General features: G+C 32.5%; 2 protein-coding genes across 2 annotated transcripts; one reads left to right on the top strand and one right to left on the bottom strand.

Annotated features, from left to right (window-relative positions):
• Positions 1-556: 556 nt before the first annotated feature.
• On the top strand, positions 557-7025 carry LOC105332282 (zinc finger protein 706-like). The gene is made up of 4 exons (XM_066084100.1): positions 557-653; positions 1973-2121; positions 2569-2672; positions 6336-7025. The coding sequence occupies exons 2-3, from the start codon at positions 1987-1989 to the stop codon at positions 2656-2658; spliced, it is 225 nt and encodes a 74-aa protein (XP_065940172.1). The 5' UTR covers positions 557-653; positions 1973-1986; the 3' UTR covers positions 2659-2672; positions 6336-7025.
• Positions 7026-7252: 227 nt separating this feature from the next.
• On the bottom strand, positions 7253-10898 carry LOC105332283 (uncharacterized). The gene is made up of 4 exons (XM_066084099.1): positions 10493-10898; positions 9246-10378; positions 8911-9128; positions 7253-8203 (listed from the first exon to the last, which is right to left on the bottom strand). The coding sequence occupies exons 1-4, from the start codon at positions 10896-10898 to the stop codon at positions 8128-8130; spliced, it is 1833 nt and encodes a 610-aa protein (XP_065940171.1). The 3' UTR covers positions 7253-8127.
• Positions 10899-20235: the final 9337 nt, after the last annotated feature.

Below are 20235 nucleotides of genomic sequence, written 5' to 3'. Positions count from 1 at the left end.
ATTATTATTGCAAAGGGCGTTTTGATAGATACATGTACAAAAATTACGAGTATATATTAGAGATATCATCAACAGTGGGTCACTGTACACAAGTATCTAGTAGTTATCAACTAAAATGTAAAGCCTTTAATCAAAAGTAGCAGGGACGTATATACTAGTATATACGTCCCCTGAAAGTAGCATATATATGGAATAATTCGTAAAAAATGTTGTACAATATACTTTGCATTTGCTTATATATTTCTTAATATATATACTTTCCAATTTTATTTGTTCCGTGTATATCTTTTTCTTGTTCATTTCATGGCCATGATTGTAAAAATCGTATATATGTCTTATTTTTATAAACATTACTAGGAATCAGTCAAAACATTGCATTTTTTTTCAGTTTAAAATAAATGACTTCATTATAATTCATAAATATAAGGGCTCATTTCTTATTCTTTTAATCTAATCCATAAAAATATGCTTTAAAAACTTAAGACATGATATAAGTGTTATTTCCCACACGCACCTGTTATTTAAGTTTTCCGGAGTTATTTGTATTTATCATGATTGGTTCTGTGTTCTGTAATTTCCTGTGTCGTGTGCAAATTGATTTTCAAGTTCCGGTTAATACCAGTGTGGTTCGCACGTCTGTGAATAGGAGAAAGGTATTGGTAGATGAATGAATAAGTTTCTATGTTGAGAAAAACGTTATGTTTTTGAATTAATAACACACGTAAATTTTTTCAGGAGTTCTCTATAACGTTAATGCCTGAAAAACGGCTAAACATATGTATATATATTAGACCAATAGCCATGGGAATTTCGCTATCTGTTTACTTTCTCAGGTTTCTGAGTGAGAAATGATCTACATGTAAACTCATAATTTACATTATACAACTAACTAAATATGTAGTTAAACAATCATGTGAACGGGGTTCCTGTTTGTTAGATCATGTACTCAGGTCTGTGGGAATAGTTGCAAACTATAAATGTATGTCCCTGATATGTATTGTGGTTATAGTCTGTCCCAAGATATCTATGCAGAACATTTGGACGATTTTTAATAAAAATATACATACCTGTGAAAGAAGTGCAATTGAAATAGTTGAAAGGGATAATTTCCAAGAATATTTCATTGACACGTTATCATCTTTCACTCGGAAAAATTCACAGGAACGAAAAAAGATTCCTTACGGAGATTTACAATGGGGAATGTTTACATCTTTTCTACATTGGCAACACACTCGGAATACATTGCGCAATTTTAAAACGTTATTGTCCGGGCTTACTGCAATGCAAAATTCACGAAGAAATCACATTATTCAGCATTGTATTGAGACCTAATAAGCTTACAGGGGCGTTTCAACTGAGAAATCTTGGAAATTTTTCATACTTTTGAATGAACATCGTTTGAACCCTGGGGTATTTATAAATATCATGCAACTAAGCAAAATGTAAATCCAGGATATCTTTGGACAGAGTGTAATTGAGTAGTGATAGAAATGTGTTCAGGTTTAAAAGTTGATGTCACTGACACCCTCTTTTTCAGGTTCAGCAATTTGTAGTTTGCTGAATCTTGATACAACTACCTGGATTTATTTAATTACTAGTATTAACAAGTATAACTGATGTTAATGTATAAAAACATTGAAAAGAATTCAAGAGCAGGCAATTAGTATACATTCTCTCCTGGTTTAATGGTATTAATGGTATTGTTTTTTTAACAAAATATAGAAATATATTTTGAGCAACTGGAGATTGGATCTATTATTATTCTCAGTGGATCATGACTACCGGTATTCAATATCATTTTTACTGGTACATGTATATCAAGTAAGACATGCAAGCACTTATAAGATTTTAGTTTAACTTGAGTCTTCATCTTGCATATACATGTAGCTATATATGTACCGGGTATATATGAATCGGATTATTGATGTAGTTACATGTATGTATACATTAGTTTCTTTAACATTGGTTTTAGAGTTGTCTTTCGAGATGGCTAGGGGACAACAAAAAATTCAGTCTCAACAGAAGAATGCTGAAAAGGCGGCCAAGCTGAAGAAAGGTCAAAGTCATGATCAAAAGAAAGCAGCCCAAGCAGCCCTGACATATAAATGCACTGTTTGTATGGTAAACATTTTCTCTATCCCTGTGTAGCTGATATAAGGAATCTAGAGCCTTGCATGAGGTTAAAGTGGTTAGCAAACCTTATGTGAGCTTTCTGAGCTATCCTCTCTCCTAAATCTATAACAAGAATATGAAATAACTACCTTTTTGATATACCAAATTGCAATAAATTTTATTGCAATCTAAAGGAATTGGAAATTTTTCATTTAAAAAAAAGAGTAAATTAACTACTAATATATATTGGCAAGAAGAAAGTCATCTTAACACAAGATATTTTTAATTACCAGTATGTATATAATTTACAATAGCGATGCTTTAATATAATAAGGCCACAATAATACACTGACCTCACAGTTTGATATTTATCACGACATTCAGTTATTATTCTAAAAAGCAAGTTAAAATATGCAACTGATAGTACATTTAATACTGTCGTTTTGATGTTTACAGTCACAGATGCCTGACCCCAAGACATATAAGCAGCATTTTGAGAGCAAACATCCCAAGAGTCCTCTACCTGACTGTCTAAAAGACGCATAAAACATCTAGAGGAGGCAAGTCCCTAGTAGGAGTTTAATAATACATTAATGAATTTGTAATGCAGAGGCCAAAAAAAAAAAAATATGTGTGTTTCCTATTTCATTAAATTTTAAAGTAGGGTAGGAAGGTCAGTTTTTTGGGTTTTTTTTTTTAAATGAGTTTTTAAGATTTCCCCTTTCCTAGCATATGATTTCAGGGCTCACGCTGCCCATCGCATTTGTCGCTTTTTGCGATTTTTCAGAATTAAATGCGACAGTTTTTAGTCAAATGCGACACCCAGATTTCATTGAAAAATCACCTAGCCTTTTGTTTTGGTTGCATAATCTCTTCCAAGCGACAGTTACTCCGAGACTCCTGTAACTCTAACCCCCGCTTTTATATTGGGACGTGCGGGGGAGAGTCAGAGGAGTCTCGGATTAAGCGACAGTCTGTAGCTGGACTTTACGCTTGACTGATTTAAGACAATGACACAGGTAAACGATGCAAGCCATCTGTAAGCGGGGTATACAAAATGATACGTGATTTTCACACCTTATTACAGATAGGTGGATTTGTAATTAACCATCGACATACCTAATGCTTTCATCAACTGAGCTTACAATGTGATCATGGTGATCGTCATTCCACAAAGCTTGTGGATACTGACACCAAAAAACCGCATGAAACAAAATAAATATTTTGAAAAAGTGTAACTAGTTTAAGATATGATATATGGTTGATCAAAATTGCTTAATTTAAATTGTTATGTAACTTTTTTTGGACAAGGTGTTTAGACTTAAAATTCTGACATCGTAAGGGGAGTCTATAAATAGAATTATGTAGCAAACTTGGAATTTCTACATTTAAATTTAGCTAGAATGTCACAGTTCAATTACTAATTATTTGAAACAAAAGAAATATAATTTGGAATGATAATTTTGTCTGTAAATCACAATCTTAACCTTTAGCCATCTTCAGTCAGAATTTCCTCTGTTCCCGAAATTAACACAAACTACATACATGTATATCTACTTAGGGATGATGTTCAAACGCCAGTCAACAAGACAAGTAGATGCAATAACAATCATGTTATAGGATTGAATAATATTTATATTACAATACAGCAAATTTGACCTCTTCTCTTGCTCTATTTTTTTTTAAATAAATTGTCTAAAAAGATCTAAAATGCTCTACACTTGTCACAAGATGTCAATATTCACAACCATATAGATCCATAATTAATTACATTTCTATAAATATTTGTAATAATTTAATAATAAAATGGTAGTTTTGGGTATGCATATAATATGTTTATGTAGGATCTAAAACTAGTATTCTAGTATGGTGATAAACACTATGATAGAAAAAAAAAAGATTTCTTATACATTGTATTACGCGAAAGGTTGCGACACAAAATTTTGAGCCAGTGTGAGCCCTGGATTTTTCTATACATTAAAAAATGTATTTTACAGGTGGAGTAATTGTGGATATTGGCAACTGTTACAGAATTAAAGCTTTCTTAAAATAATCTAAGTTTATTTTGAATGTACTGTGGTTTCATTAATATTCAAGGGTATCAATTTTCGTGGATAAAGTGAAAATCACAGTTTCAAGGATACGTTAATTCGTGGCCAATGACCCTATCAATACAAAATGTTAATAGAAATAGCACTTCAATGAACATTAAATTCGTGAATCAACTTAACAACTAAATCCACGAAAATTGGTATTCAACGAATATTGATGAAACCACAGTATACGAAGATTTTATATTCATGTAAATAGAACAATATAAATATGACAGCGACAATAGATTTTACAGTGTATAATACTCATCACCACAACGTACTGACATAACAGTACATGTAGGTGTTGAATTCAGAAACAGAAAATTCTGGCGGATCAGACGATAGCCTTAAAATTAAATCTTTTCAATAAAATTTTTAAAAAATGAATACATAGGTAATGGTTTACAACTAATTTTAAAAATTTCATTTTCAATTAAACTGCAGCATTTTAATTATATTTATGATGTGAAAGATTGTTAGGCCTATTCAAAGACTTACGATGTCTGCATCTCCAGTTCTCCACACACAGAGAAAAAAACCCCTTTGCCTCTGTCTTTATCAAGTACATCTAACACATCCCTCCCTGAGAAAATATTTACTGCATTGATAATTTAGCTAAAATACCCCAGGATAACTTTTATCCATGCTGTCAAACAGCACTTAGAAATTTTTAAAACGTTTAGATAAGTGGTGTTTTTAGCTCACCTGAGCCAAAGGCTCAAGTGAGCTTTTCTGATCACAATTTGTCCGTTGTCTGTCGTCGTCGTCGTAAACTTTTCACATTTTCATCTTCTTCTCAAGAACCACTGGGCAGATTTCAACCAAATTTGACACAAAGCACCACTAGGTGAATGGGATTCAAGTTTTTTAAAGGGGAGATAATTGAGAATTATTGAAAATTTGTTGGTATTTTTCAAAAATCTTCTTCTCAAAAACTATTAGGCCGGTAAAGCTTAAACTTGTGTGGAGGCATCATCAGGTAGTGTAGATTCAAGTTTGTTCAAATCATGGTCCCCGGGGGTAGGGTGGGGCCACAATTGGGGGATCAAGTTTTACATAGGAATATATAGAGAAAATCTTTAAAAATCTTCTTCTCAAAAACTATTTGGCCAGAAAAGCTCAAATTAAAATGGAAGCATTCTCAGGAAGTGTAGATTCAAGTTTGTTCGAATCATGGTCCCCGGGGGTAGGGTGGGGCCACAATTGGGGGATCAAGTTTTACATAGGAATATATAGAGAAAATCTTAAAAAAAATTCCTTTTAAAAACTATTAGCCCAGAAAAGCTCAAATTAAAATGGAAGCATCCTCAGGAAGTGTAGATTCAAGTTTGTTCAAATCATGGTCCCCGGGGGTAGGGTGGGGCCACAATTGGGGGATCAAGTTTCTAGAGAATAGTGGGGCCACGAAATGGGGAGGGGGGGTTTATAGGAATAGAGAAAAATCTTCTTACAGGTACAACAACAAAAGGGGCTTTACTAAAAAATAAGAGGTGGATAAAAATTGGCAGATTTTCAATTTTTTTTTTAGCAAGATCTACTGTACTCAGTTGTCAAGATATTTTGATACTGTAATGCTAATTTGATCAGAATTAAGGCAATTGTTGCTCAGGTGAGCGATGTGGCCCCTGGGCCTCTTGTTTATTGAGTTGTTAAAAACGTTTCTTAAACTCTGATTTGTAAAGACTCTATTGTTTGGTAATCTGGATTTGGAATAGAAAGTGTTTGGTTCAGTGCATAAAAAATAGGGTAGGTCGGGAAACCGGAAACACACAATTTTTTTTTTTTGGCCAGAGGTAATTGATAAAATCAGCAATGCATAAAATGAAGCCTCGATCAATAAATAAAACTATTAGAAAGAATGTGCATGCTTTGGATTCAGTATTTATTTAAGTAAACAATGCTAATAATGTTATGATAAAACCTACTGCAGCACAGAAAACCATTTATTGAATATTTCATAATCTTTTATAAATTAATGTATTTTCATAAGTTGTCAATATTTGCGTAAAAATGACTCCCTTTAAGCCTTGTTACATGTTTGTATAGATATGTACATGTAGTATGTTCGATGTATGTCTTGTAATTTACATTTATATTTTGATTTACTCTTTTCATTTTTCCATTTTACAGATAACTGTATAAGACTTCAAGAATTTCCCATTTCTTTTGAGCTGACAGAAGAAATGTGTTCATATTACGAAGGAAAAAATCTGGTTTCTCTCCTATTGTTCATGAAAACTAACAGCATTCATTTCATTTCTTTAAATTTCAAAATGGTGGGGGACATCTGTGTTATTGGAACATTTTTATGTCAGTGATGCATTTTTGGAACTCCATGTTGATGTAAAAATTGGTTGTGATGTCAACTTTGTCACAATTTTGGATTTTGATATTTTCAGCAATTATAGAATATTCAGTATTCAACATATGTCACCTGTGAATTTGCACTGTATTTTTTTTAAGTTCAAATACTTGTTTCATTGGGATGCTTTTAATTTGTTTCTTAAAAGTGTATGTACATGATTGTATTTTTGATACCCCAACAAGTTGTAATATCAGGGAAATAAAGTTTGTATTTAACCCTGTTCATTATCATGTAGATATTTAAGGTCGTTTGTAAATCCCTCATTTGAGTTTCTTGATGGAAAACACTTTGCCGAGAACATCATGTAATGAACTGGTTTATTCCTTTTACTTTGATGTAGTTATACAATGTTAAGGGGTCATCTCATTGGCTTTTTATTATTTATACTTAAATTTTGTGTATCTACTAGGAAACTGTTCACAGAAATTTCTGAATAAATTGTTTTATAAAACGTACTTTTGTTAATTTCTCATTTCTCTCTGTCTTGTATTGTAAGGCTACTGATATGATATCTGATATGATATCTGCTGAAAAAAAAATCTTCTTTTGGAGAGAAGCTTGCATTCTCTCAGGAACTGAAAATGAATTTTATCAATCTGTATTTCTCAACCATGTTTATTCATAAATATTGTGAAGTAAAAACTTTAAGTCGCCAGGTCCCAAGACAGCTAGTACATGAATCAAAAATATATTTTGGATTTATTTTAAGTTTTAGCAATTTGTCAGCAACAAGCCAAACATACATGTACACAACAAATAACAAATATTTCTTCTAATTAAATCTTGCATGTTCAAAAGATAAATGTGAACTTAACAAATAGTGTACAATTGTGAATATCTGTTTATTATCGGTTAATGGTCGGATGGCCAGATTTCACTATATTAAAGCAATTTGAATATGTTGAATGCGTGCTGTAACAATCGCTGAAGGACAAGTATAACAGAATAAATAAATTTCACAACAAAACAAGAAATATAAACACATTATTTAAACTGAGAAAGGAGTTGGCACAAATAGCAGATATGCGGATCACATTTTCTCAAAGCATCATCTATAGTGACGTAAGATAACCATGTACCACATATAGGTGGCGCTATACCGGAAATTAACGCAAGACTGGACGCCAAGCTTTCCTCTAGGTAATATCTGAAACGTGACATCACGTTTGTTTTATTCAGAATCAGTTTTCTACAGAATTATTTATAACTACGATTTTCTTTAACAAATGGCGTACCTATATTGTTTAAAGACTTTTTTTTTTTAAATCTTTATATTTTGTTTGCCTTTATATCAATGTCTTTTTTATTACCATATATATGCAATACCATGTGAATTATTCTAAATGTGTGCACTAAAAATAATTTCGGATTTTCAGATTTAGACCTTTGCACCGGACCCTATATATGGTCCACCAAAATTAACTGCAACCTCTTTTGTAAATACTTTCTTGTCCGATAGGTTATGCAATATGGGTAAATTTTTAGTTGAATATTCTACGACTATGCAAATAATTTGTTGACTTCAAGCGATCACAGTTTCTGATATTATTTTTATGTTTAGTCTTCCGTAACTCCTCTCTCTTTTAGCTCTGTTTCAAGGCGATCAAGATATCCCGGGTCCGGATAACCAAATCTGCATTTTAAAATAAAAACCCAACAATTTTACATGTTCGTTATTATAATATAGAAAAATAAAACAATAATTATTTACGACTAAAGTACTAAAAGCCACAGAAGATTACGACATAAAGTCCAAACTGCATGAGTCTAAAATTGTTATTATTATTATGTGAACATTAACATCTCACATTTTAAAATCGTATTTTATTTGAAAAAAAGAGAAGAAATCATAAATGCATTTGTGTATGCTGTAGAAGAATCTTGGTTATAACAGTATTCTTTTCAAACAAAGAAAATAAAACAAGTGTACATACATGTATATTGTATAAATATCTACCTTATTTGATTTTGATTGAACAGTATACATTTACTTAGATTGTATACAGAAAGTTTCAGTAATGTTGTCTGTCCTCCTTTATCTATACTGCTCGACCCGGAATTTTAATCTAGACCTTCGAAACTCGCTTTTCCGATATACATGTACATGTAGTGCGACATACTTGCTTATCCCTCGACCATCAAGGCAGGAAAAAAACCCTTTCAATTTGGACACGCTTTGTATACTTCACGATTTTTGAGATGGTTTTTGAGATGTAAGAAGATAATGTATAGGTATTATAATGCTTTACATCTGTTTGACTAATATACAACTTCAGTGGTTATGCTATACCTCAAGTACAAGAAAATTAACCGATTTGAGATTGATTTCGAACCACATACCTTTGTGGTCCGCCCTGGACGTTGGTCTTGTGATGGATGTCGTTCCAAGTGACACAGTCGTCTCTGCCAGTCGTTCTTGACCGCCCGACGGTAAACGTCAGCTTCCGGTCGAATGCCTTTTGAAGTAACCGGAGACATTTCTGGCCCTTTTCGGAATTTGGAAGATAGGCAGTACGAGATGCTCCTTTAAATGGTTTACCAGGATGTGGATGTTCTTCCTGTGAATAGAAAATACTATTATAGTAGTTTTTCATTCATAATTTTCATAACAATGCAGATAGTTAAATGCCAACACTGGTACTAGCACCCCATAATAATACCAAGACAAAACTTACTGTCTGGATCCCGTCTGGTATGTCGTATTCAATTACAATAACACCCTCATTTCTGTGTCCAGGTAGGAGGGTACCTTCTCTAGTCCAATATGACATGATTCCTGGTGGCATGGTTCCATGGACTGCACCATAAACCATGTTGCATATTGGACACACTGGCTTTTCTTTCGCAAAATACCCTTCAATACATTTTTCGCAAAACACATGCTTACATTTATCCAAAGTTTTTGCACAAACTAGATCTTTCCTGTGTTCCATTTGACAAATAACACAAAAGAAGACTGGATCAGCTTTCTTGGCTGCAAGTTCCTCGTCGTACTTTGCCACTATCACGGGTTCGCCTGTCTGCACCGGGCGCTTGCCCTGTCGCCGGATGACAGGTCGTTTAACACTGAAGTTCTGGAAGTCCAGGCGACCCCCTGCGTCATCACTATCACTGGAGAGGGAGCGGACCAAAGGGGGCCGTTCAGGATCGACGTACTCTTCCACTTCATCACTGAATTTTACCGAGCGAGTGTTCGAACTGTCTGAAGTTTTCATATTCACAGATTTTAGGAAATCGTTTTCAGATATCTTCGCCACTTCTTTTTGGAGCTGATGTACTGGAAACAGTGGTTTTAATGCAGTAACACAACCAGCGACAGATGCTTCTTGGTTTGTTAGAATCGGATTTGAAATTTGATCGTCTTCTGAAAAATATTGGCGATTCTCTAAAACATTTCCATTTGAGAGAGGTACATCATTCTCTTTCTTTTTCTGGACCGGTGTGTGTTCTTCCAGATGGTTGAGTTTGGCTGAACTGTCCTGTGAATCACTGAGATTATCAAAAGAACTTTGATCTACATGTACATGGCGTTCTTGTGAAGCCGTTTCTCCATACGGTGAATGGTGAGATGTGTTATTCAACATGGCGTTCCCATTGTTTCTATATGAAGGTTCTTCTTCTCCTTCAGAATTACTAACACTATCAGGAATACTTTCATTCATCTCTTTTATTGTTTGTAGAATCTGCAACTGTATGTTTTGGTCAATTGTAACGAGATGAAACAGATTCAAAGACGAAGACTCCGTGTCATGGTCGAGATAAATCGTGTATAGAACTGGTAAGATAATGTTCACTTGAAATGGGGGTTCTGTGAAAAAGAAACAGACATATCATACACAAAATTTAAAGCCAATGATTATTTTTTTTAAAAATTAATATCAGAGGTGAGAAAGGGGGGAAAGGTAAAAGAAATCTGAATTACCAATTCCTAAGGGAATGGCAATGCTATGAGCACCAAGTTCAGTGGCTTTCTGGAATGCACATAGAAGTATAGCACGAACTTCTAGGAGATGTTCACTCAAATCACCCTCTGGTACAACGACCAACAGAATTGATTTACAATTTAATTTCCCACCATTGCAAGTGAAAACGTCGCCAGGGGAGGTAACTGGATGTTGTTCCATCAGCGTGTCTCGTTCTGTGACGTAAATATTTCCCGCCAAAGACGACATGGCTTGGCTGAGCCGATCTCTGGAGCCCCATTTTGTGTCGACGAAGCAAAGTACGACATCTACTTGGTTTTTGGCATTTTCATTCTGAAGAACATCCACCGTTAGTGTTTTATTTGTACCGGAGTGACCCGTATGTTGCGATGCTGTGTTTCCCATTTCCCAGGCTGATTTCTGTTTGGAAGGAAGCTATGGGGATGTCAACCTCTGCAGATAAAGATACACCACAGGAAATGCACATTGTATTCTTATTCTTGATCAAAAAATGTCGGAACAAACAAAGAGCAGTAAGTGTACGTCACTATATAGCTAAACTGAATGATAAACGTTTAGCAATTAATGAATAACAAAACGTTTGACCGTAAAATTTCAATGAACAAAGGGCATTTTTTTTAAATTTGTTATTTCTCACAATATAGAATACAATTTTTGATCATAACTTGCAAATATAACAAACATTTCTTAAGCTAGTCTTAAAATGGTTTCTCGTCAACACTTGATTACATATACACCGTTGAGCTAATTTAAAATCAATATTCTCTCTCTCTCTCTCTCTCTCTCTCTCTCTCTCTCTCTCTCTCTCTCTAACACAATCACAATATTTGGCAAAGACCCATGTATATCGTCATTAAACGATGGGTTAACACTTAACAAGCAGATGAGATCAAACAATTAAATAATCTTAATTTGTATTGTGACATGAAAAAGAATCAACTCACCTACCGCCAGAATCCATTGAGATTTTAAGAAATACTCATTCATTGTATGTTACTTACGCAATCAGGTGTAAAGGAAAATTTTCAGAAAATCCATGGCTGATTGTATTCACGACACTCACTCAGCAAATCGAAAGTAAAGTGGAAATCCCAACCATAAAGCTAGAATAACGTTAAAGCTACGTGAGTTATTTCCCGTTAATTTAATAAACATTTGACAAGAGCAAATAAGATATGCACGTCGAGAATTATTGTTTCCTATACATTTTTATTTTCCACACCAGTACTAGTGTCGTGTAAAAATTAAACAGCTATATATAAATATTATATACATATTATACTTACATGTACTTATGTTATACATAAATACAGAAACGGAAGGAAGACTTTTTTTTCTGTATACTAACATCTAGCGAGTATTTTGTCATCTATTTTAAAAAATTTCAACCCTCTCAGTTTGTATAGAGCCATGAATCTCAATCGGATCTACAACATCTTATTCCAGTTTTAAATCAAATCATTAATCGGTCGAAACCTTCAGCAATCTAAGAAAACCGACTGCAAGAAATAATCATTTCATGATGTCGGACTCAAAATCCTATACAATGACTTGGCTACAAGTATTTCTTTCATTTTGACTAACGTACATTTATATACGGATTTCTAATACATTAATAATAATTTAGTTACTTTAACTTCTTAATCATTACGATCAATTTATTAATTTGTTAAGAAAGATGTAAATAGAAACAAAAAAAAATTTTCTTTGGTGATTTAAACGGGCTATGAAGGTATATAAAGCGTTCATTGCAGAAAAAAAACAACATATCCAGCTAACGCGGATTATGAATTTTTTTTCAGTTATGCCGCTAATTTCGTTCCGCATGAATCACCAAAGAAATCATTTATTAGTAAGAATTATTCAATTATTCACATATAACTGGGTTTTTTTAAAGATGCGGTATCAGTTCTATCAGTATTGTATTGTATAGTTTATTTGCTATAATTCTTAAAGAGTTATAAGCAGTTGTAACGTATGTACATAACTATAAACATATTTATACACTTTATCTAAGCAAAAGTACACGTCACTTCTAGTTCAACGTAATGCAATATTCTATAAAAAAAATATAATATTCATACATATACATTCACAGGAGGAGAGACCCTATGAATCAATAAATCAAATAGTTATGTAAATAATGATAATATAATACAATACACGTAGACATTTATAAAAAGGACAGATAGGTATAAAATGGAATTCATCCTTGACTTCACTTGAAGTACGATATTTGCAGATATATATACGCATCGATCTGACAGTTTCATTATAACGGCCTTACTCAACCAAAAGCATATGCGATGACAATCTATATTTTGTTAAAAAGACAACAAAGTTTTCCGGAATATTTTTACGCAAATAAAATTGTAAGGAAAAAGTGTCAGGCAGATACTTGTACAATCAATATACATATAGAGGATGACTAGAAAGATGCGTCTCTTTCCTGTATGAAAAAAACTCCAGACAACTTCTGCTTTACAATTTTCAAAGAAAAACATTAGTGTTAGCCACATTCTGTGAAAGCCAGACTTGTGCATACCCAGAGACACTAATTATTCTCTGACATTAAAACACCATGTATTTGGTATAAACTGAGAGACCATTTTTTCATAAATATTACATATTTTATATACAATTTTCTGTTTTAATCAGTTTCAGCCAATACTTAAAGATGCGCAGTTTACGTATAATACTCATAGGTAGACGACCTAACTCTGAATAAACCATGAAGTTTGACGTAAATTTTTTATCTTTCAAAATTCTTTTCCAAAAGTTTGTGTGAACTCGTTCTACTTAATCACCAGAATGAAAACCCCATGTGTCGGAGACATAGTTACGTGTTAGAACACTAGATACATAGTTATGTAAAAAAATGCATAATTAAGTCTCAACATTTAAATAAGTTTCATTATATACACACTTTCAGAATACCAAACACATTTCCTACCCTGCATTGCAATTGTTTTCTGTGTAATATTAAAATTCCCATTAAAATTAAGGTTGATTCCTAAGTAATTGAAACAATTAACAACCTCAACATGCTTTCGGTCATACGTCCATATATCATTTTTACACATTCTGCCCGCATCTCGAAAAACAACTATTTTTGTTTTATCAGTGTTTACACCAATATTCTTTACTAAATTGATACAGATGATTCAACATACTCTGTAGACTCTCTCGTGAATTAGCTATTAACACAGTGTCATCAGCGTAGATTAAAAAAAGTGAAAGGTGTGTAAAGTTAACAGGTTAACAACAACTTCGTATAAAATCCATTTCAAAATCATTAATATATAGTGAACAAAGCCTCTCCTTGCACAATCTGATTAAAATCAGCCGTTCTGATAAGCTTACCGCTCTCGAAGCTTAGGTTTAGTCGACGTACGGGCATAAAGTTTTTTTTATAAAACAAGCAGTTGACGGTTGATCTTACGGTAGTTTTCCCAGGAACGGGCCACTGTAGGGCTAGTGACAAAAATAATGTGTTAAACATAGTTTTGGCGATGTCAGGAATGAAGCTTTGTTGAGTTGGAGTAAGATTCTATAAAAATGAAAATAGTTTTAGGGTGAAGATTTTCAGAGAGAGAGAGAGAGAGAGAGAGAGAGAGAGAGAGAGAGAGAGACGGACGGACGGACAGACAGACTAGCGGACATACACACAAACAGAAGGGATATATAATGAGGTAAACTGTACCCTGCTCTCAAAAATGGTTGAAATTTAAAAGGGCGACAAAAAACCCACCTATTTGGAAGACGAATTGGTGTACACAAGCCGGGGGAGGGGGGGGGGGGGTCATATCCATGTTAAATGTACAAAAAGCCAATAAATATTGAACCTTTTTGATAACCGATGCTAAGATATGATAACTTTAATACTGAAAGTGTTCACATGTGAAGGCTGTCTTAGCAATCAGCATCTATGCTTTCCACACATCACGTAAAGCAAATTAAGCTTCTTTATTCGCTTATTCTTTGACAATGCATGTCTGTGTTTTTATGGCGACAACGTGTTAACATTGCATTACCCCACCCTCCCTTTTGAACCTTCCAATGTAGTTGAATACATGTATTTACGCAAAATTCATTTTTACAGAATTATTTACATACAAAGTACATGTATGTTTTAAATGAAATTAATTTTGGCGGGGTTTTGAGGGTTCAGAATGTACAGAAATGTCAAATAAAGATTCAGCTAAGATTGATACATGCATGCTTACACCCAGATTAATCTTTCTTTTTGATTAAATGAATCATAATGGGTGTTGCTAAAACGCGGAAAGGAAAATGGAACGGAAAACCGAACGGAACGGAAAAGGGAAAAATACTATGTTTATCGCTTAAATATTGTATAGTTGGACACAAACTATTTACTTTGTATTATTTATTAATATTTTATGAATGGTTATCATCAAAAGGTTGCTTGATTATTTAATATCATTCTAATTAAATCATTGCATTCAACTTGCTTAATAAAGTACGAAACGGAAAAAAAAAACGTATAGTCACACATTGTAACTAAATAATCTATTATAATAATTTTTTTGAATTAATTGTTGGAATAATAGTGTAGGGCAGTTGATTAAAACTTTTTTTGGGTGTTTTTATGACTTTCTTTGGAATTTAAACTTATTTTAAAAATTCAAACATGATGTACTCTCATTCACATTGTGACCCATACAATCTTAAAGATTCAAATTGCCTTATTGTTATCAAAAACGTGACCGACGAACACCATCCACTACCATTGTTGCAAGGTTTTGCTCAGAGATATAAATAACATTTATAAATAACATGAATTCAGGGTGCGGGGCTTAGGTACATGTACATCATTACATGGGCTGCCACACAGCGATGAGGAAATATATTGCCTAAGCAGAAGCTGAAATATAAAAAAAAAAATCAAATCGATTCTTTCTAACTAAGCTTGCACAAAGTAAATTTCCTATTGAACCAAGCTAGGTTAGCGCTTTTCAGTACTTTGATTCTAATATCGGCGTTCGTTGTTTATATCTTCCACCGTTTTAGATTACTTATTCCTAGTATTTTAGGTGGGACAGAATCTTTTCGTTAACCTACGTGATTGTACATTCCTGCAACTTAATCCGAATAAAGAGCTGGATATGTTGTTTAGTTTGCTAAACTGTGACTAGTGGTCAAAGCATGTAATATGTTAAGTTTGATAAAATCATGCATACATTTTCAATAAATAAACTTGAATATGGATAACATTTTAACAATATTAAAAAAAACTTAAAGTGTATCGTTTTAAAGCTTGTTTAACACATCCATCAAGTAATTAACATTATATTTTTATATATATTATATTATATTATATTATTATATATTATTATTAATAATATTATTATATTTTTAACATTATATCCATTCTGTTCCGCATTTTAGCAACACCCAATCATATCATACTAAAATATCAAATTTTGAAGAAATACAAGCAATAAAAATACACATATGAGAAAACAAATCGACATCGTATAGATTACATGATATTCTTCTATATTGAAAACAATATGCTAAAGCTCTAGACTTATAAAATGTTTTTCCTTAGGAAGTGGAGTCTTAAATTGTATTACATAACACATAAAAATTACATAAAAAATTACATAACTTAGATCTGATGGGATAATATCTCAATAATTAGTTAATACACCAATTGTTAAAAATTATTATAAATACTCATGCTGAAACTAGAATGATAATTTTTGTTTTGATCAAATCAGGTCCTAAACCTAATACACGTAACTGTACTTTTACACAATTGTGGCAAATACACACCGGTTTCAGAAGTAAAGGGGGTATTTATCCCCGGCTAATACACACAGTATCCTCAATTCTTTTTTTTCCTGTTTCACATAATTCCTCATAAGGCCCATAAAAAAATTGTGTATAGGGTAACGCTGATGAAAAAATAAGGTTAGGTAGGTAGGGATTTTTTTTTATTTTATCATATTTTTTATGCATGAATCCTAAGAGTGTTTGTTTGTGTCATATCTAAAAATGAGGTTTAAATAGAAATAATATAAAATATCACAATCTGATAAAAACAGACTTCTAAAAATGGTAGGATCGGGACATTTTTGTAGGTTAGGTAGGGTTACCCTAAACACACAACTTTTTTTTTTAGGCCTAATCATCAGCAAGATATTACATTATGTAACTTTTATTTGTAGGCAAGATCATGTCATTACACGGATGCTCTTTTGAATTACATAGAACAGTTTGGCTGTCGCTAGGATACAAGTTTTCATATTCAAGATTAGATTGGTGAATGTAGATTTTAATTTTCGAATCTCGTGTCTCAAATAAGCCCTCTGGGCTTACTTAGGATAAGAACATGCCTGGCCCGAGCATTCTATATAAACTGCGTGCGTTTTGATTGATTTGACACGATGTGCAACTTCAGTATTTGATCTAATCATGACTGCTGCCATGTCATAGATCTGACCACGTTCGATCAAAGATAAATTGAGCCACCAAACACATTTTTGGTGTAATTGCATTGAAATTGTGGATACCTCTATGTTTTCAACATATTCAAAACCAATTTTCACGAGGTTCGAAATCGTTTACTACCAAATGATATTTGCTCCTGCTATCTACAATTTTATATGCCATTATTGCGACAAAATAAGTCCGTTATATTGAATGTATCTATTTACAAAGAATTAGCCTTGGCCTTGAAGAGTCATATTGAAGTTCTAGTGATGTAATTATCCAAATTACACAATTTTAGAAATTGTACAAGGTTGGAGTCTGAGCCCTCCTTGTCACCGTACAAAGCGAAGCGTTGACGGACAAGATACTTGACTGAAGACAATCCACGTGCATTGATCATATACGTCCTTTTTAATTTATTTTCTTCCATATTTACATTCTGTTTTGACATTCTCGAAACTTAAAGGGGGGTGGTCACGATTTTAGTCAAAAATCATTTTTCCGATTTTTGTTTACAATGCTTCAGTAGGGCATTTTTAATAGGCAACCAAAATTTGAGTGTTATTCGTTGAATTATAGGCGAGTTATAAAGCTTACAAAGTTTTGCTATGTAAATAAAGCTTTTGTTTACATTTTGAATGTTGAAGTGAAAATTCCAGTTTTAGACCCAAAATGAATGAGCTAAACGTTAGGAACTGTTTATTTATGCATAAAATGAATAAGAAGATTTTAACTACTATATTGAACCTATGTGAACACAAACAGGGCATGAGCCTTGTTTACGTGCAAAGAATGTGAGCACTGTATCTTGCTTTAAACTCTACGACTGACTCAAATTTTATTTGATCATTAGAAATGCATTCCTAATTAAGGCATTGTAAATAATAAAAACAGAAAAATAGAATTTGACCAAGTCGTGACCAAGCCCCTTTAAGGCTTTTGTGACTTGCACATGTGATTTGACGATTTTATTTAATTCCTTGTGACTTTCAGATTCGTAGGGTTTTTAAAGGGACTTGGGCACGATTTGAGATCAAAAGTTTTATTTTTTATGTATAAAATGGTTAACTGGTGCATTTTAAATGATTAACCAAAATATTGAATGCTAAAGTCAAGTTACAAGCGAGATACAGAGGCAAGAATTGGTTGTTATGTAAACAAAGCTTGAGTCTTATACAATGTAGTTGTTTATAAATAATGTAATGTTGAGAATTACCATTTCTTTGACAATTGACTTGTAAAAACAATTTAAACTAATTCAGTATCTTCATAAATACTTTTTTCAACAAAAGAAATATACATTTGATTGAAACTTACACCAATACAACACATATGTAAAAAAGGACAATATTTGAGCTTTGTTTACAAAACAAAGAATTATGAACTCTATATCTTGCTTATAACTTGATATTTGACTTTTAAATTTTGACATATAATAATAAATTTCTATATTTATCAGTATAAACATTGAAAATGGAAAAATAAAATTTGAAAATTTTAAGTCAAATCGTGTCCAAGTCCCTTTAAAGGTTTATAATTATTTTGTTCTTCAATATTTTATCCATCACCTTTGAAATCATTTCAGTTACACATACATGTAATTGAAAAAAACTTTTGTTACTTATAAGTTTTAATACAAACAAAGGAAACAAAAATTTCTGAGTCAATAGCCTTTTCTCGACTAACTCAATACACATGTCATCTTCAATTTATATGAAAAAAAAAACACCAGATAGGGTAGCCTATCTGTTTTCTAAGATACATTACCATATATATATATTTTTTAACATAGTTACTAATCATTAACAAAAGTGAATAACATTTATTTTCTCAAATTATTAAATAAATATATACTCATACCATTTTGTTAATTTCGTTTCACTTTGAGATCGACAAAACTGAAAAACATTTATTTTCTCAAATTATTAAATAAATATATACACATACCATTTTGTTACTTTTGTTTCACTTTGAGATCGACAAAACTGAAAAATATTTATTTTCTTAAATTATTAAATAAATATATACTCATACCATTTTGTTGCTTTTGTTTCACTTTGAGATCAACAATTCTATTTTCCTGCAACTAATTAAAAGCCACAAAAATAAAACATGATCATGATTATCATGTTATTCTTTAAGAAAATTAAATAAATTAAATGTTCCCGGAGTAAAATGTTCGTTAGGTCAAGTACCAATGCAATAACGTAATTCCCTGGAGATCGAAAACTAAGAAAATCTAATTTTCAGATCAGAACAATTTGTAAAATCTATTAATGAGATTCAAAACCCTTACGATACAACTATACCTCTTCAATACTGAGGGCCATCTTTTACATCTCTGATCATAATCACTTTGTAGTACAATCTTTAAGGTACTTTATAAAAGTATTTGCGGTTTTCTTTCAAGCCAAGCAGCGTTGATACGATGGGAACGGGGTGATCGACAGGAGGGCGGCCTGGAGGATTAGCTCTCCTCTCCGTGCTCCTCGTCTACCGTCGGGACATTTTACTGGTTATTTTTTATTTTTATTATATAAAAAAAAAACCGAAATAGGTGTACGTACAGGTTTTCTTTTCTCTGCCAATGCTTATACCCCAGGGTAACTTCTGCATAAATGCACATGATCTTGACCAACTATGGAAATAAGAAATGGAAGGACCTTTGTTCTTTTGGTCGGGATTTGTATGCTTTCTGGAGAATTGGTAAACTCCTATCGCCAGGTAATACTGCTTTTCAATATCAACGTAACTTAATGTGTCATGTCCTCGAAAATAAATGTATCAATTAATGGTATATATTGGAGTATGTTTTTTTTAAATATTTAATAAAACTAAAAACAGTCTCTATGATAATATCCAGCGTTCTAGCGATGTTTGCCTTCCGTCAAAGTTAATTTCTGTTTGTTTTAGTGCATTATTTTACTCCCAAATGGTAATGTAGATGCAAATTTAATGAATTTTAGAAATACTTGGTACTTTTATATACAATAAATACTTATTTTTACCTTGTTTAGCTCAATGGGATTTATAAAACAATGTTCTCAGCGAACAAAATAAACAGTTTCTTGATTAAAAAGGTTTTCCCATAAGCTCACGTAGTTTCAAATATCTGACAATTTTGTTGTGTTACTTACCAGGAAAACAGAAAATATATCGAAGTCGTTAAAACGCCAGGAAAATGGAGATCAATGAATAATTTGCATTTCAAATAACTTAAATGTCAAATGCTAATGAAGAAACACGAAAACAAACACAT

This window comes from Magallana gigas, chromosome 5 (assembly GCF_963853765.1).
Source record: "Magallana gigas chromosome 5, xbMagGiga1.1, whole genome shotgun sequence".
Classification (NCBI taxonomy): Eukaryota; Metazoa; Mollusca; class Bivalvia; order Ostreida; family Ostreidae; genus Magallana; species Magallana gigas.
Note: the sequence above shows the minus strand (reverse complement) of the source record. Positions and strands in the feature narration are given on the sequence as shown.